This window comes from Oncorhynchus kisutch, linkage group LG24, assembly GCF_002021735.2.
Source record: "Oncorhynchus kisutch isolate 150728-3 linkage group LG24, Okis_V2, whole genome shotgun sequence".
Lineage (NCBI taxonomy): Eukaryota > Metazoa > Chordata > Actinopteri > Salmoniformes > Salmonidae > Oncorhynchus > Oncorhynchus kisutch.
The window spans coordinates 41,028,630-41,053,701 of NC_034197.2; the positions used below are offsets into that span (position 1 = coordinate 41,028,630).

Genomic DNA, 25,072 nt, shown 5'->3' on the forward strand with positions numbered 1-25,072 from the left:
AACAGCCTGCTCTACCCTTGTCAATGACACCCAGGGAGAAGTCGGTCCAACAGCCTGCTCTACCCTCGTCAATGACACCCAGGGAGAAGTCGGTCCAACAGCCTGCTCTGCCCTCGTCAATGACACCCAGTGAGAAGTCGGTCCAACAGCCTGCACTACCCTCGTCAATGACACCCAGCGAGAAGTCGGTCCAACAGCCTGCTCTACCCTCGTCAATGACACCCAGGGAGAAGTCGGTCCAACAGCCTGCTCTACCCTCGTCAATGACACCCAGGGAGAAGTCGGTCCAACAGCCTGCTCTGCCCTCGTCAATGACACCCAGGGAGAAGTCGGTCCAACAGCCTGCTCTACCCTCGTCAATGACACCCAGGGAGAAGTCGGTCCAACAGCCTGCTCTACCCTCATCAATGACACCCAGGGAGAAGTCGGTCCAACAGCCTGCTCTACCCTCGTCAATGACACCCAGGGAGAAGTTGGTCCAACAGCCTGCTCTACCCTCGTCAATGACACCCAGGGAGAAGTTGGTCCAACAGCCTGCTCTACCCTCGTCAATGACACCCAGGGAGAAGTCGGTCCAACAGCCTGCTCTACCCTCGTCAATGACACCCAGGGAGAAGTCGGTCCAACAGCCCGCTCTGCGATAACACTGCTCTACCCTCCCTCGTCAATGACACCCAGTGAGAAGTCGGTCCAACAGCCCGCTCTGCGATAACACTGCTCTACCCTCCCTCGTCAATGACACCCAGGGAGAAGTCGGTCCAACAGCCTGCTCTACCCTCGTCAATGACACCCAGGGAGAAGTTGGTCCAACAGCCCGCTCTACCCTCGTCAATGACACCCAGGGAGAAGTCGGTCCAACAGCCTGCTCTACCCTCGTCAATGACACCCAGGGAGAAGTCGGTCCAACAGCCCGCTCTGCGGTAACACTGCTCTACCCTCGTCAATGACACCCAGGGAGAAGTCGGTCCAACAGCCTGCTCTACCCTCGTCAATGACACCCAGGGAGAAGTCGGTCCAACAGCCCGCTCTGCGATAACACTGCTCCACCCTCGTCAATGACACCTAGGGGGAAGTCGGTCCAACAGCCCGCTCTGCGATAACACTGCTCTACCCTCGTCAATGACACCTAGGGGGAAGTCAGTCCAACAGCCCGCTCTGCGATAACACTGCTCTACACTCGTCAATGACACCCAGGGAGAAGTCGGTCCAACAGCCCGCTCTGCGATAACACTGCTCCACCCTCCCTCGTCAATGACACCTAGGGAGAAGTCGGTCCAACAGCCCGCTCTGCGATAACACTGCTCCACCCTCCCTCGTCAATGACACCCAGGTAGAAGTCGGTCCAACAGCCTGCTCTACCCTCGTCAATGACACCCAGGGAGAAGTCGGTCCAACAGCCTGCTCTGCGATAACACTGCTCTACCCTCGTTAATGACACCCAGGGAGAAGTCGGTCCAACAGCCCGCTCTACCCTCGTCAATGACACCCAGGGAGAAGCCGGTCCAACAGCCCGCTCTGCGATAACACTGCTCTCGAGAGCAGCTCGTTTAGAGGGGGATCATGGGTAGAGGAGCTTTGAACACAACCCCGCCCTTTTTTCTTCAGGAGCCGGGGCTGGATCGAGGTGGATCGAAGTCCTTCAAGGGGTTTCCTATTGCGTTGAGAAATAATATCTTCGTTTCAGTTCATTTTTTGTTGTTGTTGTAGACTACTGTCTTGTTGTGCTGTGGGAGAAATGGTTTCCTCCAACACAGCAACTAGCTACACGGCCCTATGTTAAATGTGTATGTTATTGTTTGAAGGCCTCTAACCTATCGTTGCCACGGTACCTCTTGAACTAACTCCAAAATGGAGGCTAACAATAGGACTTCTTAGCACGTTGCTCTTTGATTCCCTGAGGGAAATAGGTTGTTGCCTGTCAGGTCAGTGAATTCAAGGAACAAGCGGAGTAGACGTGTGTGTTTGTTTGTGTGTGTGTTTGTGTGTGTTTGTTTGTGTGTGTCCTACACCCTGCTTCCTGTGCTGTTGTTGTTGTTGGACTGGAGGTTGCATATCACATGACATCAGAGTAGATTAGACTAAGTCATGTATTGAAACTGACACAAGCTGCCTAATCTCAACATCATCATGCTTAATGCTACACAAAATGGCCTCTGAGGATCTAGTGTGCCCCCCCCCCATAATGTTAACAACTAGCCCTTGACAGTGCACTACTTTTGATGAGAGGTCTATGGGGTCAAAAGTAGGGCACTATATAGGGAAATAGGGTGCCGTTTTGGACGAATTGGCTGTATTCATTCATGCTACTATTGCTCTACTACTGATCTGTATTCACGGGATGGTTTCATTCTGAAATCCTTCTGCAACTAAATCCCTCAAATCCTTGCCAGTCATTTTTTTTTGTTTGATCAGAGAATGATGAAGTGGTAGTCATTCCCAGCTTCAGCTAACATATTTAGGCTAATCTCTCAGAACACGCTGTCATGTTATTGGCTCAGTACTGCTGTTAGATTCAGGCTACATAAAAACATATTTTTTGGGGTGTGTGTATATTGTTAAATAAGTTTTTATAAATAAAATAATTTGCAACCATGCAATAATGACTAAATGTGATTAAACTACTAACAGCTTTGTCCTTCCAGATAGTCACTAGTCAGTTAAAACCTGACTGCCAATTATGGGATGTTTATCCTGTGCCAGGTTTGGATTAAACCATGGCGACGGCGTTGGGAGATTAATGTGTGAGTGAGTAATGGGGGAGTGATTAGAATGAATAAACCATCATGAAGCCTTAAAAGCCTAGAGGAGGAGGAGGGCGTGTGTGTGTGTGTGTGTGAGAGCATGTGCTTTTTAAGTGTGTCCCGTGTGTGTGTGTGTGTGTGTGAGCATGTGCTTTTTAAGTGTGTGTCTCTCTACGTGTGTGTGTGGCAGTGTTTAGTAATAGAAACCTGCTGTGTGTGTGGAGGGGGATGATGTGCTAACAACTAATAGAGCCATAACATTGAGGTTACTAGGAGGATGTCCCAGAAGGCACCCTATTCCCTATATATAGGGCACTAATTTAGACCAGGGCCCCAAATACGGTACAGTATGAAGCTAGGCAGATACTGATTCTCCAATAGAAATCTCCGATCATGCTTTGCGGGCGACGTCATGACGACAAAGGCTAGCTAAGTTCACGGGCAGAAACACCTCGTCGGATGGAATGGTCGCTCCGCGCCGACCTGTGCATGTGCATGCAGTTAAATCGAAAGCCTCTTTTTTTTTTTACTGATCCCCCCCAACTCTGTGGTTTCAGAGGTCTCATCTAAACATGTTCTAAAGATGGACTGGGTTGTATTTTATTGAAGAGCTACTGGCTGCCTGGCTGGTTGTGTGTCCGCTAGGCTAGCCTTGTGACTCCATTAGAGTAATGTGACTGGTGAAGTAGCTACTGTTATCTCAGGCCCTGAAGGCCACCTTCTCTTTCTCTCTCCTATTGCTTTTCCCCTCCATTGTTTGTTGTTTGTTTGTTTGTTCTGCCGGGAGGATCGTGGTGATTGATGTGGAATCCAGCCTCACCTGCCCCTTCACACCCTCACAGTACTATTCTCTCAGAGTATTCAGTCACCAAGGCAACCGTTTATATCAGTCACACTGAGAGTCTGCTGGGGTTTTCTCACTACGGCCCGTCAATACATTACATTATAACACTTCATTATTATAGAACACGCTACATTATAACACTTATAGAACACGCTACATTATAACACTTCATTATTATAGAACACGCTACATTATAACACTTCATTATTATAGAACACGCTACATTATAACACTTCATTATTACAGAACACGCTACATTATAACACTTCATTATTATAGAACACGCTACATTATAACACTTCATTATTATAGAACACGCTACATTATAACACTTATAGAACACGCTACATTATAACACTTATAGAACACGCTACATTATAACACTTATAGAACACGCTACATTATAACACTTCATTATTATAGAACACGCTACATTATAACACTTCATTATTATAGAACACGCTACATTATAACACTTATAGAACATGCTACATTATAACACTTCATTATTATAGAACACGCTACATTATAACACTTCATTATTATAGAACACGCTACATTATAACACTTCATTATTATAGAACACGCTACATTATAACACTTATAGAACACGCTACATTATAACACTTCATTATTATAGAACACGCTACATTATAACACTTCATTATTATAGAACACGCTACATTATAACACTTCATTATTATAGAACACGCTACATTATAACACTTCATTATTATAGAACACGCTACATTATAACACTTCATTATTATAGAACACGCTACATTATAACACTTATAGAACACGCTACATTATAACACTTCATTATTATAGAACACGCTACATTATAACACTTCATTATTATAGAACACGCTACATTATAACACTTCATTATTATAGAACACGCTACATTATAACACTTCATTATTATAGAACACGCTACATTATAACACTTCATTATTATAGAATACGCTATATTATAACACTTCCTTATTATAGAACACGCTACATTATAACACTTCATTATTATAGAATACGCTATATTATAACACTTCCTTATTATAGAACACGCTACATTATAACACTTCATTATTATAGAACACGCTACATTATAACACTTAATTATTATAGAATACGCTATATTATAACACTTCCTTATTATAGAACACGCTACATTATAACACTTCATTATTATAGAACACGCTACATTATAACACTTCATTATTATAGAACACGCTACATTATAACACTTATAGAACACGCTACATTATAACACTTATAGAACACGCTACATTATAACACTTCATTATTATAGAACACGCTACATTATAACACTTCATTATTATAGAACACGCTACATTATAACACTTCATTATTATAGAACACGCTACATTATAACACTTCATTATTATAGAACACGCTACATTATAACACTTCATTATTATAGAACACGCTACATTATAACACTTCATTATTATAGAATACGCTACATTATAACACTTATAGAACACGCTACATTATAACACTTCATTATTATAGAACACGCTACATTATAACACTTCATTATTATAGAACACGCTACATTATAACACTTCATTATTATAGAACACGCTACATTATAACACTTATAGAACACGCTACATTATAACACTTATAGAACACGCTACATTATAACACTTCATTATTATAGAACACGCTACATTATAACACTTCATTATTATAGAACACGCTACATTATAACACTTTATTATTACAGAACACGCTACATTATAACACTTATAGAACACGCTACATTATAACACTTCATTATTATAGAACACGCTACATTATACACTTCATATTATAGAACACGCCATTATAACACTTCATTATTATAGAACACGCTACATTATAACACTTCATTATTATAGAACACGCTACATTATAACACTTCATTATTATAGAACACGCTACATTATAACACTTCATTATTATAGAACACGCTACATTATAACACTTCATTATTATAGAACACACTACATTATAACACTTCATTATTATAGAACACGCTACATTATAACACTTATAGAACACGCTACATTATAACACTTCATTATTATAGAACACGCTACATTATAACACTTCATTATTATAGAACACGCTACATTATAACACTTCATTATTACAGAACACGCTACATTATAACACTTATAGAACACGCTACATTATAACACTTATAGAACACGCTACATTATAACACTTATAGAACACGCTACATTATAACACTTTATTATTATAGAACACGCTACATTATAACACTTCATTATTATAGAACACGCTACATTATAACACTTCATTATTATAGAACACGCTACATTATAACACTTCATTATTATAGAACACGCTACATTATAACACTTATAGAACACGCTACATTATAACACTTATAGAACACGCTACATTATAACACTTTATTATTATAGAACACGCTACATTATAACACTTCATTATTATAGAACACGCTACATTATAACACTTATAGAACACGCTACATTATAACACTTCATTATTATAGAACACGCTACATTATAACACTTATAGAACACGCTACATTATATCACTTCATTATTATAGAACACGCTACATTATAACACTTCATTATTATAGAACACGCTACATTATAACACTTCATTATTATAGAACACGCTACATTATAACACTTCATTATTATAGAATACGCTACATTATAACACTTATAGAACACGCTACATTATAACACTTCATTATTATAGAACACGCTACATTATAACACTTACAGAACACGCTACATTATAACACTTCATTATTATAGAACACGCTACATTATAACACTTCATTATTATAGAACACGCTACATTATAACACTTATAGAACACGCTACATTATAACACTTATAGAACACGCTACATTATAACACTTCATTATTATAGAACACGCTACATTATAACACTTCATTATTATAGAACACGCTACATTATAACACTTCATTATTATAGAACACGCTACATTATAACACTTATAGAACACGCTACATTATAACACTTATAGAACACGCTACATTATAACACTTCATTATTATAGAACACGCTACATTATAACACTTCATTATTATAGAACACGCTACATTATAACACTTCATTATTATAGAACACGCTACATTATAACACTTATAGAACACGCTACATTATAACACTTATAGAATACGCTATATTATAACACTTCCTTATTATAGAACACGCTACATTATAACACTTCATTATTATAGAACACGCTACATTATAACACTTAATTATTATAGAATACGCTATATTATAACACTTCCTTATTATAGAACACGCTACATTATAACACTTCATTATTATAGAACACGCTACATTATAACACTTCATTATTATAGAACACGCTACATTATAACACTTATAGAACACGCTACATTATAACACTTCATTATTATAGAACACGCTACATTATAACACTTATAGAACACGCTACATTATATCACTTCATTATTATAGAACACGCTACATTATAACACTTCATTATTATAGAACACGCTACATTATAACACTTCATTATTATAGAACACGCTACATTATAACACTTCATTATTATAGAATACGCTACATTATAACACTTATAGAACACGCTACATTATAACACTTCATTATTATAGAACACGCTACATTATAACACTTACAGAACACGCTACATTATAACACTTCATTATTATAGAACACGCTACATTATAACACTTCATTATTATAGAACACGCTACATTATAACACTTATAGAACACGCTACATTATAACACTTATAGAACACGCTACATTATAACACTTCATTATTATAGAACACGCTACATTATAACACTTCATTATTATAGAACACGCTACATTATAACACTTCATTATTATAGAACACTCTACATTATAACACTTATAGAACACGCTACATTATAACACTTATAGAACACGCTACATTATAACACTTCATTATTATAGAACACGCTACATTATAACACTTCATTATTACAGAACACGCTACATTATAACACTTCATTATTATAACACGCTACATTATAACACTTCATTATTATAGAACACGCTACATTATAACACTTCATTATTATAGAACACGCTACATTATAACACTTCATTATTATAGAACACGCTACATTATAACACTTATAGAACACGCTACATTATAACACTTTATTATAATAGAACACGCTACATTATAACACTTCATTATTACAGAACACGCTACATTATAACACTTCATTATTATAGAACACGCTACATTATAACACTTATAGAACACGCTACATTATAACACTTATAGAACACGCTACATTATAACACTTCATTATTATAGAACACGCTACATTATAACACTTATAGAACACGCTACATTATAACACTTCATTATTATAGAACACGCTACATTATAACACTTATAGAACACGCTACATTATAACACTTCATTATTATAGAACACGCTACATTTTAACACTTCATTATTATAGAACACGCTACATTATAACACTTATAGAACACGCTACATTATAACACTTCATTATTATAGAACACGCTACATTATAACACTTCATTATTACAGAACACGCTACATTATAAAACTTATAGAACACGCTACATTATAACACTTATAGAACACGCTACATTATAACACTTCATTATTACAGAACACGCTACATTATAACACTTCATTATTACAGAACACGCTACATTATAACACTTCATTATTATAGAACACGCTACATTATAACACTTCATTATTATAGAACACGCTACATTATAACACTTCATTATTATAGAACACGCTACATTATAACACTTCATTATTATAGAACACGCTACATTATAACACTTAATTATTATAGAACACGCTACATTATAACACTTCATTATTATAGAATACGCTATATTATAACACTTCATTATTATAGAACACGCTACATTATAACACTTATAGAACACGCTACATTATAACACTTCATTATTATAGAACACGCTACATTATAACACTTCATTATTACAGAACACGCTACATCGGGGCGGCAGGTAGCCTAGTGGTTAGAGAGCGTTGGGCCAGTAACCGAAAGGTTGCTAGAACAAATCCCCCGAGTTGACAAGGTCCAAATCAGTCGTTCTTTCCCTGAACAAGACAGTTTAACCCACTGTTCCCCGGTAGGCCGTCATTGTAAGTAAGAATTTGTTCTTAACTGACTTGCCTAGTTAAAGTTCATTATTAAATATAGCATATTACATTACAGTTAATTATTATATAAATGCTACGCTATTACATTATCGTCGTTCCTGTTTTTCCCCCACTCTAATTCAGTTTGGTAATTTATGAGAATTTATCTCATTTTGGAGAATGTTACTTCGTTTTTTTAGTGTTTTTTTTTTTGCTCAGAAAACAGGCCATTTACTCAAGACAGAAACATCATCTTCATTCATCATCATTCTTCCATTGCAAATCTACCATTCCAGTGTTTTACTTGCTATATTGTATTTACTTTGCCACCATGGCCTTTGCCTTTACCTCCCTTATCTCACCTCATTTGCTCACATTGTATATAGACTTGTTTCTACTGTATTATTGACTGTATGTTTGTTTTTACTCCATGTGTAACTCTGTGTCGTTGTATCTGTCGAACTGCTTTGCTTTATCTTGGCCAGGTCACAGTTGTAAATGAGAACTTGTTCTCAACTTGACTACCTGGTTAAATAAAGGTGTTCTCAACTGGCCTACCTGGTTAAATAAAGGTGTTCTCAACTGGCCTACCTGGTTAAATAAAGGTGTTCTCAACTGGCCTACCTGGTTAAATAAAGGTGTTCTCAACTGGCCTACCTGGTTAAATAAAGGTGTTCTCAACTGGCCTACCTGGTTAAATAAAGGTGTTCTCAACTAGCCTACCTGGTTAAATAAAGGTGTTCTCAACTAGCCTACCTGGTTAAATAAAGGTGTTATAAATAAAATGTTTAAAATCCTTGTTTCAGATGAAGGGTTTTATTCAACTGAACTGAATAGTGTAGCCGAGTGTTGGAAACATGGCGTTTCTGTGGTTCGGTGTCTGTAGCACCTGTGGTGGGTCTCCCAGAGCAGAGCTGGGATTAGGTCTTAGAGCCGCAGTATCACAGCATAGTTCCGGTCCCTCACACCTCCAGGACAGACCTGTGATACAGGGTGAGAAATGGATTTTGGCCCGTGTACTGTGTGTGTCTCTGTATATAAGGTGTGTGTGTGTCTGTGTGTGTATATATCAGGTGTTTGTGTCTCTACGGCCCAGCGGTCGTCGTGGTAACTCATCATTAGGTGATTAATAGTAGCAGTGGCGACTGCTGGGCTGTAATCAACCCTGGTGTTTGTGTTGAAGCTGAAAACAAGAGCAGCTGCCCTGTCAGTTGGTGTACAACAAACACGCACACACACAGTAACACACTGCGTACACTCACACACACACGTGCACACACTCCAGATAACAAGCTGCGGTCATGTCGAGGAAGAGTCGTACTCTTGTCAACCATGTCACTGTATTCTGTCAAAAGCCACTCCTCTCATCCTCTAGTTTCTCTCCATCTTTCCTGTAAACGCACTGCATGAGCTATCTCAGGGTCTGTAGTAACTATTTCTAGGTGATCTCAGGGTCTGTAGTAACTATTTCTAGGTGATCTCAGGGTCTGTAGTAACTATTTCTAGGTGATCTCAGGGTCTGTAGTAACTATTTCTAGGTGATCTCAGCGTCTGTAGTAACTATTTCTAGGTGATCTCAGGGTCTGTAATAACTATTTCTAGGTGATCTCAGGGTCTGTAATAACTATTTCTAGGTGATCTCAGGGTCTGTAGTAACTATTTCTAGGTGATCTCAGGGTCTGTAGTAACTATTTCTAGGTGATCTCAGGGTCTGTAGTAACTATTTCTAGGTGATCTCAGGGTCTGTAATAACTATTTCTAGGTGATCTCAGGATTCTGTAATAACTATTTCTAGGTGATCTCAGGGTCTGTAATAACTATTTCTAGGTGATCTCAGGGTCTGTAATAACTATTTCTAGGTGATCTCGGGGTCTGTAATAACTATTTCTAGGTGATCTCGGGGTCTGTAATAACTATTTCTAGGTGATCTCAGGGGTCTGTAGGGTGTTAGTGCATTGCAGGCATACTGCTATTAGGGTTCTGTGCTGTACGGCTGTGTCTGAAATGGTTGTCTATTCTATATAGTGAGTAGAGCCGATCTATGAGACCCCTCATACCTGTGGTAGGAAGGTTTAATGATGATGTTGACGAGAACCTTAGCTGTAGCAGTCAGCCATGTTAGCCTGAATGACAGGTTTTCTCACTACCATAACAGGTTGAATCATAGCATGAGTCCCAATTACCACACTATTCCCTATAAAGTTCAGTAATCTATGGGCCTGGGTCAAAAAGTAGTGCACTATATGGGGGGAGAGGGGGGGGGGGCATTTGGGACATAAGTATTTTCCTCTACTGGTTCACAGCAGTGGATTGGTCAGGCCGTCGTCTCTCCTCTACAGCTGCCGTTTCACATTAAAGATAGAATCCTTAAAGACATGCTCCACAACATTGGCCGACTACTAAGATTATTTTATTTTAAACCTCCCGCACCCGTTGCTTACATTATCCATAGACAAACATTGGCAGTAGAATGGCCTTAGTGAAGAGTTCGGTGACTTTCAACGTGGAACCAACCGTCGTAGGATGCCACCTTTCCAACAAGTCCGTTCGGCAAATATTTCTGCCCTGCTAGAGCTGCCCTGGTTTACTATAAGTGCTGTTATTGTGAAGTGGAAACGTCTAGGAGCAACAACGGCTCAGCCGCGAAGTGGTAGGCCACACAAGCTCACAGAACGGAACCGGCGAGTGCTGAAGCGAGGAAATTTGTCTGTTCTCGTTTGCAACACTCACTACCGAGTTCCAAACTGCCTCAGGAAGCAACGTCAGCACAATAACTTTGTCGGGAGCTTCATGAAATGGGTTTCCACGGCCGAGCAGCCACACACAGGCCTAAGATCACCATGCAATCCAAGCGTCGGCTGGAGTGGTATAAAGCTCGCCGCCGTTGGACTCTGGAGCCGTGGAAACGTGTTCTCCGTAGTGATTAATCACGCTTCACCATCTGGCAGTCCGACGGACAAATCTGGGTTTGACGGATGCCAGGAGAACGCTATCCTGCCCCAATGCATAGTCCCAACTGTAAAGTTTGGTGGATGAGGAATAATGGTCTGGGGTCACACAGCAGAGCCAGAGAGAGCAATGGAGATGTGCAGGTTGACTCATAAACGGTGTTTATATTGGTACAGAGCAATTTTATGTCTATTCACTGAGATGAGAAGGACAACGTCGGAGTTTAATTCAATATGAGAAAATCTGCGAAATGGAGAGTTGAAAAAAAAGAAGTGAGGGCCAGAAAAGTTATGTTTCTGGAAAGATGTGGTGAAATGGTAAAACAGGGTGAGAGCAGTGCCTGTGTTATGTGTGGCGCTATACAAATTCGACAGTCACAAGACGGGAACTTCAAGTAGTCTTATTGGACATCAAGGGAATTGTCGACAAGTGTTCAGATGGGCCAAATGGAAACTGAAATCTGGACACAGGCTGTAGGCCTATAAACTCTATCTGCATTTTTGAATGTGCAGTTAGGGACCGACCGTCTGTAGAGTTGCTGCCCCGATGCATCGTAAAAGCTGATAGTATTTCAACCACAAAATATGTATCTTATCAGAAACACATTCTTTTCACAGCTTTCTATTTCCTCATAACTGGTCAAACTGAAGTCATTTGGCCATTTGGCCCAGAATTTCTTTTTCTTCCCCCAAATGTTTTAGTTTGAAGTTATTGCATTTTCTCCCCGGTCCCTAAACGTCTTTGCTCCATAAAACAAGCAGACATGACAGAGAACCTTACCAATGTCAACTAGATTGAAGCATTCATTCATATAATTTATGACAGTATTCTGGTGAGTAAGAGTTTATTTAGTCTTCTAGGTTAACGTATAATGACAGAATAGAACAGAACATGCAACGTAGTCTGTAATTTTCCGAGACCGATTTTGGCTCGTGAGCACTACTTACAGAACTACTGGCTAAAAAGTAGACATGAATACAGGACGATCCCTTTAATTGAAACCATAACAAAGCAGAACCCCACCCCTGTTTTGGTAAACAGCTGAGGGATGGGCCTGGAGAAATGTAACCGCTCTCAAATTCATAGTGTGTAACCTTTTATTTAACTAGGCATGTCCGTTAAGAACAAATTCTTATTTACAATGTCGGCCTACCGGGGAACAGGGGGATAACTGCCTTGTTCAGGGGCAGAACAACAGATTTGTACTTTTGTCAACTCTGGGGATACGATGAAGCAACCTTTCGGTTACTGGCCTAACGGTAGGCAGAGCTATGGATACAATGACTGACCATTCATGATATCAACATTATAGTTTTAGCAATTGTTTTGAGGATATACTATGTTAACATTCACATTGTTTACAAACACTAGAGTAAAACAAGCTTAAATTGTGTTCTGATGGGGTGGAGACAACTAAGCTCACGAGGCATTTACAGGTTATATTATTGAAGAATCAATTAATTATTTATCATTCATGTAGTACAAAAATGGATGTAGCATTCTAGCTTCAAAGACATGTTCCGGGGAACTTTTATCAACTATTATTTTTTAAAATGTATTTATTTAATTAGTTTACTCCGGCTTTGTACTGGATGAGTCATTATGTAGTATATCATCTATGAGCAGAATGGCTGTTTTACCTCAACTAGCCCAGTTAGTCATTATGTAGTATATCATCTATGAGCAGAATGGCTGTTTTACCTCAACTAGCCCAGGATGAGTCATTATGTAGTACATCATCTATGAGCAGAATGGCTGTTTTACCTCAACTAGCCCAGGATGAGTCATTATGTAGTATATCATCTATGCGCAGAATGGCTGTTTTACCTCAACTAGCCCAGGATGAGTCATTATGTAGTATATCATCTATGAGCAGAATGGCTGTTTTACCTCAACTAGCCCAGGATGAGTCATTATGTAGTATATCATCTATGAGCAGAATGGCTGTTTTACCTCAACTAGCCCAGGATGAGTCATTATGTAGTATATCATCTATGAGCAGAATTACTGTTTTACCTCAACTAGCCCAGGATGAGTCATTATGTAGTATATCATCTATGAGCAGAATGGCTGTTTTACCTCAACTAGCCCAGGATGAGTCATTATATAGTACATCATCTATGAGCAGAATGGCTGTTTTACCTCAACTAGCCCAGTTAGTCATTATGTAGTATATCATCTATGAGCAGAATGGCTGTTTTACCTCAACTAGCCCAGGATGAGTCATTATGTAGTATATCATCTATGAGCAGAATGGCTGTTTTACCTCAACTAGCCCAGGATGAGTCATTATGTAGTACATCATCTATGAGCAGAATGGCTGTTTTACCTCAACTAGCCCAGGATGAGTCATTATGTAGTATATCATCTATGAGCAGAATGGCTGTTTTACCTCAACTAGCCCAGGATGAGTCATTATGTAGTATATCATCTATGAGCAGAATGGCTGTTTTACCTCAACTAGCCCAGGATGAGTCATTATGTAGTATATCATCTATGAGCAGAATGGCTGTTTTACCTCAACTAGCCCAGGATGAGTCATTATGTAGTATATCATCTATGAGCAGAATGGCTGTTTTACCTCAACTAGCCCAGGATGAGTCATTATGTAGTATATCATCTATGAGCAGAATGGCTGTTTTACCTCAACTAGCCCAGGATGAGTCATTATGTAGTATATCATCTATGAGCAGAATGGCTGTTTTACCTCAACTAGCCCAGTTAGTCATTATGTAGTATATCATCTATGAGCAGAATGGCTGTTTTACCTCAACTAGCCCAGGATGAGTCATTATGTAGTATATCATCTATGAGCAGAATGGCTGTTTTACCTCAACTAGCCCAGGATGAGTCATTATGTAGTATATCATCTATGAGCAGAATGGCTGTTTTACCTCAACTAGCCCAGGATGAGTCATTATGTAGTATATCATCTATGAGCAGAATGGCTGTTTTACCTCAACTAGCCCAGGATGAGTCATTATGTAGTATATCATCTATGAGCAGAATGGCTGTTTTACCTCAACTAGCCCAGGATGAGTCATTATGTAGTATATCATCTATGAGCAGAATGGCTGTTTTACCTCAACTAGCCCAGGATGAGTCATTATGTAGTATATCATCTATGAGCAGAATGGCTGTTTTACCTCAACTAGCCCAGGATGAGTCATTATGTAGTATATCATCTATGAGCAGAATGGCTGTTTTACCTCAACTAGCCCAGGATGAGTCATTATGTAGTATATCATCTATGAGCAGAATGGCTGTTTTAACCTCAATAGCCCAGGATGAGTCATTATGTAGTATATCATCTATGAGCAGAATGGCTGTTTTACCTCAACTAGCCAGGATGAGTCATTATGTAGTATATCATCTATGAGCAGAATGGCTGTTTTACCTCAACTAGCCCAGGATGAGTCATTATGTAGTACATCATCTATGAGCAGAATGGCTTTTTACCTCAACTAGCCCAGGATGAGTCATTATGTAGTATATCATCTATGAGCAGAATGGCTGTTTTACCTCAACTAGCCCAGGATGAGTCATTATGTAGTATATCATCTATGAGCAGAATGGCTGTTTTACCTCAACTAGCCCAGGATGAGTCATTATGTAGTATATCATCTATGAGCAGAATGGCTGTTTTACCTCAACTAGCCCAGGATGAGTCATTATGTAGTATATCATCTATGAGCAGAATGGCTGTTTTACCTCAACTAGCCAGGATGAGTCATTATGTAGTATATCATCTATGAGCAGAATGGCTGTTTTACCTCAACTAGCCCAGGATGAGTCATTATGTAGTATATCATCTATGAGCAGAATGGCTGTTTTACCTCAACTAGCCCAGGATGAGTCATTATGTAGTATATCATCTATGAGCAGAATGGCTGTTTTACCTCAACTAGCCCAGGATGAGTCATTATGTAGTATATCATCTATGAGCAGAATGGCTGTTTTACCTCAACTAGCCCAGGATGAGTCATTATGTAGTATATCATCTATGAGCAGAATGGCTGTTTTACCTCAACTAGCCCAGGATGAGTCATTATGTAGTATATCATCTATGAGCAGAATGGCTGTTTTACCTCAACTAGCCCAGGATGAGTCATTATGTAGTATATCATCTATGAGCAGAATGGCTGTTTTACCTCAACTAGCCCAGGATGAGTCATTATGTAGTATATCATCTATGAGCAGAATGGCTGTTTTACCTCAACTAGCCCAGGATGAGTCATTATGTAGTATATCATCTATGAGCAGAATGGCTGTTTTACCTCAACTAGCCCAGGATGAGTCATTATGTAGTATATCATCTATGAGCAGAATGGCTGTTTTACCTCAACTAGCCCAGGATGAGTCATTATGTAGTATATCATCTATGAGCAGAATGGCTGTTTTACCTCAACTAGCCCAGGATGAGTCATTATGTAGTATATCATCTATGAGCAGAATGGCTGTTTTACCTCAACTAGCCCAGGATGAGTCATTATATAGTACATCATCTATGAGCAGAATGACTGTTTTACCTCAACTAGCCCAGGATGAGTCATTATGTAGTATATCATCTATGAGCAGAATGGCTGTTTTACCTCAACTAGCCCAGGATGAGTCATTATGTAGTATATCATCTATGAGCAGAATGGCTGTTTTACCTCAACTAGCCCAGGATGAGTCATTATATAGTACATCATCTATGAGCAGAATGGCTGTTTTACCTCAACTAGCCCAGGATTCCCTAGTTTGAGAGTGACTTTCTGGAAGCGTTTTTTCCCCACACGTGGGCCAACACCGTCGCTGCAGACCCTTGCCATTTCAGTAACCGCTAGCAAGATGCACAAACAGCCGAATGAGCAATGTCGCGGTGCACATATGGGACATAATACCTAATTGTCGGGGACCACTTTTGGCTTGTGAGAGCAAATTTTAGAACTAATGACAAAAAAATATATAAAAGTATCGGAGAATCTCTTACATGGGATTAGACATGACTAGGAGACAGGAGCAGATTAGCGACATGACTAGGAGACAGGAGCAGATTAGCGACATGACTAGGAGACAGGAGCAGATTAGCGACATGACTAGGAGACAGGAGCAGATTAGCGACATGACTAGGAGACAGGAGCAGATTAGCGACATGACTAGGAGACAGGAGCAGATTAGCGACATGACTAGGAGACAGGAGCAGATTAGCGACATGACTAGGAGACAGGAGCAGATTAGCGACATGACTAGGAGACAGGAGCAGATTAGTGACATGACTAGGAGACAGGAGCAGATTAGCGACATGACTAGGAGACAGGAGCAGATTAGAGACATGACTAGGAGACAGGAGCAGATTAGCGACATGACTAGGAGACAGGAAGCAGATTAGCGACATGACTAGGAGACAGGAGCAGATTAGCGACATGACTAGGAGACAGGAGCAGATTAGCGACATGACTAGGAGGACAGGAGCAGATTAGCGACATGACTAGGAGACAGGAGCAGATTAGCGGACATGACTAGGAGACAGGAGCAGATTAGCGACATGACTAGGAGACAGGAGCAGATTAGCGACAGACTAGGAGACAGGAGCAGATTAGCGACATGACTAGGAGACAGGAGCAGTAGCGAGACTAGGAGCAGATTAGCGACATGACTAGGAGACAGGAGCAGATTAGCGACATGACTAGGAGACAGGAGCAGATTAGCGACATGACTAGGAGACAGGAGCAGATAGCGACATGAATAGGAGACAGGAGCAGATTCGCGACATGACTAGGAGACAGGAGCAGATTAGCGACATGACTAGGAGACAGGAGCAGATAGCGACATGACTAGGAGACAGGAGCAGATTACGACATGACTAGGAGACAGGAGCAGATAGCGACATGACTAGGAGACAGGAGCAGATTAGCGACATGACTAGGAGACAGGAGCAGATTAGCGACATGACTAGGAGACAGGAGTAGATTAGCGACATGACTAGGAGACAGGAGCAGATTAGCGACATGACTAGGAGACAGGAGCAGATTAGCGACATGACTAGGAGACAGGAGCAGATTAGCGACATGACTAGGAGACAGTAGCAGATTAGCGACATGACTAGGAGACAGTAGCAGATTAGCGACATGACTAGGAGACAGGAGCAGATTAGCGACATGACTAGGAGACAGGAGCAGATTAGCGACATGACTAGGAGACAGGAGCAGATTAGCGACATGACTAGGAGACAGGAGCAGATTAGCGACATGACTAGGAGACAGTAGCAGATTAGCGACATGACTAGGAGACAGGAGCAGATTAGCGACATGACTAGGAGACAGTAGCAGATTAGCGACATGACAAGGAGACAGTAGCAGATTAGCGACATGACAAGGAGACAGTAGCAGATTAGCGACATGACTAGGAGACAGGAGCAGATTAGCGACATGACTAGGAGACAGGAGCAGATTAGCGACATGACTAGGAGACAGGAGCAGATTAGCGACATGACTAGGAGACAGGAGCAGATTAGCGACATGACTAGGAGACAGGAGCAGATTAGCGACATGACTAGGAGACAGGAGCAGATTAGCGACATGACTAGGAGACAGGAGCAGATTAGCGACATGACTAGGAGACAGGAGCAGATTAGCGACATGACTAGGAGACAGGAGCAGATTAGCGACATGACTAGGAGACAGGAGCAGATTAGCGACATGACTAGGAGACAGGAGCAGATTAGCGACATGACTAGGAGACAGGAGCAGATTAGCGACATGACTAGGAGACAGGAGCAGATTAGCGACATGACTAGGAGACAGGAGCAGATTAGCGACATGACTAGGAGACAGGAGCAGATTAGCGACATGACTAGGAGACAGGAGCAGATTAGCGACATGACTAGGAGACAGTAGCAGATTAGCGACATGACTAGGAGACAGTAGCAGATTAGCGACATGACTAGGAGACAGGAGCAGATCAGCGACATGACTAGGAGACAGGAGCAGATTAGCGACATGACTAGGAGACAGGAGCAGATTAGCGACATGACTAGGAGACAGGAGCAGATTAGCGACACAACATGACTAGGAGACAACAGCAGTAGTCAGCCCAGACAGAGACTAGACGCATACCTAACCAAATAGACTGCAGGCATGGCTGGAGACAAACTGAGCCAGTCTCAGCACTAGACCTCGTTCCAAATGCTATTTGAAATCGTTTCAAATGGGCTACTTAAACGGTGCTTCATTGAGCTTGTTTGGCACGATGGATCCAATAGATTTGAAAAAGTGTCTGAACTAAGGTCTGCTCTGCTCAGCAGCCCAGCAGAGGCCTCTAGACTGTGGGCCTTGTAGCAGCTCCTTCCCTGCTACTCGTCTGTCAGGGAAGAGCCAAGCAGTATTCTGCACAAGGAAAGCCCGTGGAACTAATGTGTGTTCCAAATGGCGCCCTATTCCCTATACAATGCACTACTTTTGACCAGAGCCCAGCTCATGACAGAAAGGTGATCTTGTCATGTTGAATTATTACCCTGTTCATTAACGGCCCCTTTTTCCTGTCTCTCTTCCCTTCTTCTTTCTTCACAGCTTTTCTGGAACACTGGGGCTGTTGGTGTGGCTGAATTTTCCCTGGATTTGATTGGTCAATTCAGAAGACTGAAGCCCAGGCTGACTGTCTACCTTTCACGGAGGCCCAGCCGTGAGAGGACTGAGGAAGGCACGTGGCGAATCATGACCGCGGACAAAGACAAGCCAGACAGAGAGAAGGACAGGGACAGAGACCGAGACAGGGAGAGGGACAGAGAGAGGGACAGAGACCGGGACAAGAGGGACAAAGCGTCCAGGGAGAGCGAGAGCTCACGACCACGCCGCAGCTGCACGTTGGAGGGCGGAGCTAAGAACTACGCCGAGAGCGAGGACGAGGATAACGAGAACAGGGGAGGTGCCGGGGCAGTAGGCGGGATCAACATGGGGATTGGGGAGGAGTCAGGGAAGAAGGGAAAGAAGAAGATGATCAAGAAGAAGTCGAGGTATGAACGGATGGAGAACGGAGAGATCACTTCCTTCATTACTGAAGACGACGTTGTTTACAGACCTGGCGGTAAGTCAAGTTCTTGTTACGTCATTAAGTTATAAAGTCTCTTCGTCTGTTTGGCAACATATTTCATCGTGTAGTGTTTGCTTTTCTCCTGAAAGAAGCCTCCGTCCCAAGAGATACAGCCTAGGCCTGAAGACGAGGACAATGCCACATTGAACAATACAACTTTATTGTTCAATGCGAATTGTAAATTTGTATTTACATTGCTTTTCATTTGTCTAATTGGGAGCAGACAAGTTTGAGACACATTACTCAAATCTAGCCATAATTCCAGAGACAAAAATATGACATTTTCTCTTTGATAGTAGGTCCCCCCCCCCGCCTTTTTAAAATGGCAAACTAACTAATATATTTGTGTTCTAATCCCTTTATTTAACCAGGCAAGTCAGTTAAGAACAAATTCTTATTTTCAATGACGGCCTAGGAACAGTGGGTTAACTGCCTTGTTCAGGGGGCAGAATGACAGATTTGTACCTTGTCAGCTCGGGGGTTTGAACTTGCAACCTTCCGGTTACTAGTCCAACGCTCTAACCACTAGGCTACCCTTATACCCAGGGTTGGGCTTCGGATCAATTAATTAGCCAGCTAACTTTTATAAACAAACAGAAATTACTATTGATTATCTGGTTCGTTAGGAAAGCTAAACTAAGATGTGTTTTTGGTTGTTTGGTCAATCAGACATGCCTATTTCAATATTTTTTATCTTTTAAAAAATATTGCCATATTATTTTTGGGACGATATATCGATAGTTTGACTCCAAGTATCGTTTTTGTTGTTGTTGCTAGGTAGCGTTAGCGTTCTCTAGTTGGCTGTACCTGGAAGGTGTTACACATCGATATTTGACTGGAAGTTGTACCTGCTCCAAACCCTCCGGTAGTTTCCATCCTATAGCTTTGTTCTCCATCTTCACTATTTCATTTTGAAATAGTGAGCCAACGTGTTTTCACCACTTTTATTTCCATGTCTGATCAAAACTAAATTTCTCTCGTCTCTTTACAGCAGACATGTAATGAGCAATAGGCTTTGGAACATAAAATCGCAATATAGAATCGTGAGAATCTCAATACATATTATCACCATACTTAAGTGCTGATACGATATCATATTGTGAGGTTCCCTGGCAGTTCCCAGTCATTATTGATTAGCATATTGATCCAGAGTGGAGCCGCGGTCTAAGACACTACAGAGACGCCCTGGTTCGATTCCAGGCTGTAGCACAACCGTCCGTGATTGGGAGTACCATAGGGTGGCGGGACAACTGGCCCAGCGTCGTCCGGGTTCGGCTGGTGTAGGCCGTCATTGTAAATAAGAATTAGTTCTTAACTGACTTGCCTAGTTCCATAAAGGTTCAATGTAAAATAGAATGAAAAATATTGAAGTCTGCCTGTTCTGTTGTATGGGATAGTATTTTTTTTCCAAGAACGATATTGAGTTGTTCTGTAGTATAGTATCTTTAGAGGGAGACTAAGTAGGAAATGTCTCAAATACCATTCTATATCTTTATATAGTGCATTACTTGACCAGTGCCCTGGTAAAAAGTTGTCCACTATGTAGGGAATAGGGCCCTATTTGATACACAGTCGTAACCTTTTCCCCGGCAGTAAACACGACCTCTTCTTCACCTGCTGTTTCTAAATTGTTTGAACACCAACTGAGGGGGGAAATGTCCAAACTCTGCTGTCTGTACTGAGAGAGGGAGGGAGCGAGCAAGCGAGGGAGGGAGGGAGGGGGCGAGCGAGCGAGGGGGAGGGAGAAAGCGAGCGAGCGAGGGGGAGGGAGAAAGCGAGCGAGCGAGGGGGAGGGAGAAAGCGAGCGAGCGAGGGGGAGGGAGAAAGCGAGCGAGCGAGGGGGAGGGAGAAAGCGAGCGAGCAGGGGGAGGGAGAAGCGAGCGAGCGAGGGGGAGGGAGAAAGCGAGCGAGCGAGGGGGAGGGAGAAAGCGAGCGAGCGAGGGGGAGGGAGAAAGCGAGGGGAGGGAGAAAGCCCGAGCGAGCGAGGGGGAGGGAGAAAGCGAGCGAGCGAGGGGGAGGGAGAAAGCGAGCGAGCGAGGGGGGAGGGAGAAAGCGAGCGAGCGAGGGGGAGGGAGAAAGCGAGCGAGCGAGGGGGAAGGGAGAAAGCGAGCGAGCGAGGGGAGGGAGAAAGCGAGCGAGCGAGGGGGAGGGAGAAAGCGAGCGAGGGGGAGGGAGAAAGCGAGCGAGCGAGGGGGAGAGAGAAAGCGGAGGAGGGAGGGAGGGAGGAGGGAGGGAGGGAGCGAGCGGGGAGGGGGAGGGAGGAGCGAGGGGGAGGGAGGGAGCCGAGGGGGAGGGAGGCGAGCAGACGCCGCGAGGGGGAGCGAGCGAGCGAGCACGCGAGGGGGAGCGAGCGAGCGAGCACGCGAGGGGGAGCGAGCGAGCGAGCACGCGAGGGGGAGCGAGCGAGCGAGCACGCGAGGGGAGCGAGCGAGCGAGCACGCGAGGGGGAGCGAGCGAGCGAGCACGCGAGGGGAGCGAGCGAGCGAGCACGCGAGGGGGAGCGAGGGAGCGAGCGAGCGAGCACGCGAGGGGGAGCGAGGGAGCGAGCGAGCGAGCACGCGAGGGGGAGGGAGCGAGCGAGCACGCGAGGGGGAGGGAGGGAGCACGCGAGGGGGAGCGAGCGAGCGAGCACGCGAGGGGGACGAGCGAGCGAGCACGCGAGCGAGCACGCGAGGTTGAGCGAGCGGCAGGCACGCGAGGGGGAAGCAGAGGGAGCGAGCGAGCGAGCACGCGAGGGGGAGCGAGCCGAGCGAGGCACGCGAGGGGGAGCGAGGGAGCGAGCGAGCGAGCACGCGAGGGGGCAGCGAGGGAGCGAGCCGAGCGAGCACGCGAGGGGGGGAGGGAGGCGAGCGAGCACGCTGAGGGGGAGGGAGGGAGCACGCGAGGGGGAAGGGAGGGAGGGAGAACGCGGGGTGGAGGGAGGGGAGCGAGCGAGCGTGGAGGGAGCGCGAAGCGGGAGGGAGGGAGCGAGCGAGCGGGAGGGAGCGCGAGCGGGAGGGAGGGAGCGAGCGAGCGGGGGAGGGAGGGAGGGAGGGAGGAGGGAGGGAGGGAGTGGGAGCCTGAAGCGGGAGGGAGGGAGGGAGGGACGAGCGAGCGAGGGAGAGACAGACGCCTGCAGTTTTCTCTCTGTTACAGTAGAATCTGGCTCAGCTAGTCTGCCCCCGTCATCAATGGCATATCTTTAATTTATCAAGCAGGAAGGAAAAGGTCAAGTAGCTTCACTGTGGTCGCTGCCTTAGTTATTTAACATGAACACATACATTACTGCAGCCCATGTGTCGTTATTTCCCTTTTAAGAGATGTAACGTGGCTGTCGAACGACACACAGAGAGCGAGGGGGGAGCGACACACAGAGAGCGAGGGGGGAGCGACACACAGAGAGCGAGAGGGGGGAGCGACAACACAGAGAGCGAGGTGAGCGACACAGAGCGCGGGGGGGAGAGACACACCGAGAGGGAGGGGGAGTGGACACACAGAGAGCGAGGGGGGAGTGACACACAGAGGGCGAGGGGGGAGCGACACACAGAGGGGCGAGGGGTGAGCGACACACAGAGAGCGAGGGTGGAGCGACACACAGAGAGCGAGGGGGGAGCGCAACAGAGAGCGAGGGGGGAGCGACACACAGGAGAGAGGGGGGAGCGACACACAGAGAGAGAGGGGGGAGCGACACACAGAGAGAGAGAGGAGGAGATGGGAGGCGGCACACAGAGAGCGAGAGGGAGCGACACACAGAGAGGAGGGGGGGGAGCGACACACAGAGAGAGAGAGGGGGGGGAGCGACACACAGAGAGAGAGAGGGGGGAGCGACCCACAGAGAGCGAGGGGGGAGCAACACACAGAGAGCGAGGGGGGAGCGACACACATAGAGCGAAGGGGGAGCGACACACAGCGAGCGAAGGGGGAGCGACACACAGCAGCGAAGGGGGAGAGACACCGCGCGAGGGGGGAGAGACACCGCGCGAGGGGGGAGAGACAACCGCGCGAGGGGGGAGAGACACACAGAGCGGGGGGGGAGAGACACACAGAGAGCGGGGGGGAGAGACACACAGAGAGCGGGGGGGAGCGACACACAGAGACAGAGAGCGGTGGGAGCGACAGACAGAGAGAGGGGGGAGCGACACACAGAGACAGAGAGAGGGGGGAGCGACACAGAGAGAGGGGGGGTAGCGACACGCAGAGAGAGGGGGGAGCGACACGCAGGAGAGGGGGGAGCGACACGCAGAGAGAGTGGGGGGAGCGACACGCAGAGAGAGGGGGAGTGACACACAGAGAGGGATAGGGGGGAGCGACACACAGAGAGAGAGAGAGGGGGAGCGACACAGAGAGAGGGGGAAGCGACACCATAGATAGAGAGAGGGGGGGAGCAACACAGAGAGAGAGGGGAGAGCGACACACATAGAGCGAAGGGGGAGCGACACACAGAGAGCGAAGGGGGAGCGACACACAGCGAGCGAAGGGGGAGCGACACACAGCGAGCGAAGGGGGAGCGACACACAGCGAGCGAAGGGGGAGAGACACCGCGCGAGGGGGGAGAGACACCGCGCGAGGGGGGAGAGACAACACAGAGCGGGGGGGGAGAGACACACAGAGAGCGGGGGGGAGAGACACACAGAGAGCGGGGGGGAGCGACACACAGAGACAGAGAGCGGGGGGAGCGACAGACAGAGAGAGGGGGGGAGCGACACACAGAGACAGAGAGAGGGGGGAGCGACACAGAGAGAGGGGGGAGCGACACAGAGAGAGGGGGGGGAGCGACACGCGAGAGAGGGGGGAGCGACACGCAGAGAGGGGGGGGGAGCGACACGCAGAGAGAGTGGGGGGAGCGACGCGCAGAGAGAGGGGGGAGTGACACACAGAGAGGGATAGGGGGGAGCGACACACAGAGAGAGAGAGAGGGGGAGCGACACAGAGAGAGGGGGAAGCGACACATAGATAGAGAGAGGGGGGGAGCAACACAGAGAGAGAGGGGAGAGCGACACACAGAGAGAGAGGGGGGAGCGACACAGAGAGAGAGAGGGGGGGGAGCGACACACAGAGAGAGAGAGGGGGGGAGCGACCCACAGAGAGCGAGGGGGAGCAACACACAGAGAGCGAGGGGGAGCGACAGAGCTGGAGAAATTGAGGGGGGCGCGACAGAGAGAGGGGGGAGCGACGGAGAGGTAGCTGGAGAGAGCGAGGGGGGGAGCGACAAAGAGCTGGAGAGAGGGGGAGCGACTGAGGGAGGGGGTAGCGA

The 25,072-nt window shown here is 44.7% G+C and overlaps 1 protein-coding gene across 7 annotated transcripts in view; it reads left to right on the plus strand.

Moving 5' to 3' along the window:
• Positions 1-25,072, plus strand: part of LOC109879797 (arginine-glutamic acid dipeptide repeats protein) — a 327,004-nt gene that overhangs the window by 107,736 nt on the left and 194,196 nt on the right. For all 7 annotated transcript variants that reach the window (XM_031803817.1, XM_031803818.1, XM_031803820.1 and 4 more), the window contains one exon: positions 19,320-19,833. In XM_031803817.1, the coding sequence (XP_031659677.1) occupies positions 19,464-19,833 (370 nt within the window). In that variant the 5' untranslated portion in view covers positions 19,320-19,463. The remainder of the gene's footprint in view (positions 1-19,319; positions 19,834-25,072) is intronic.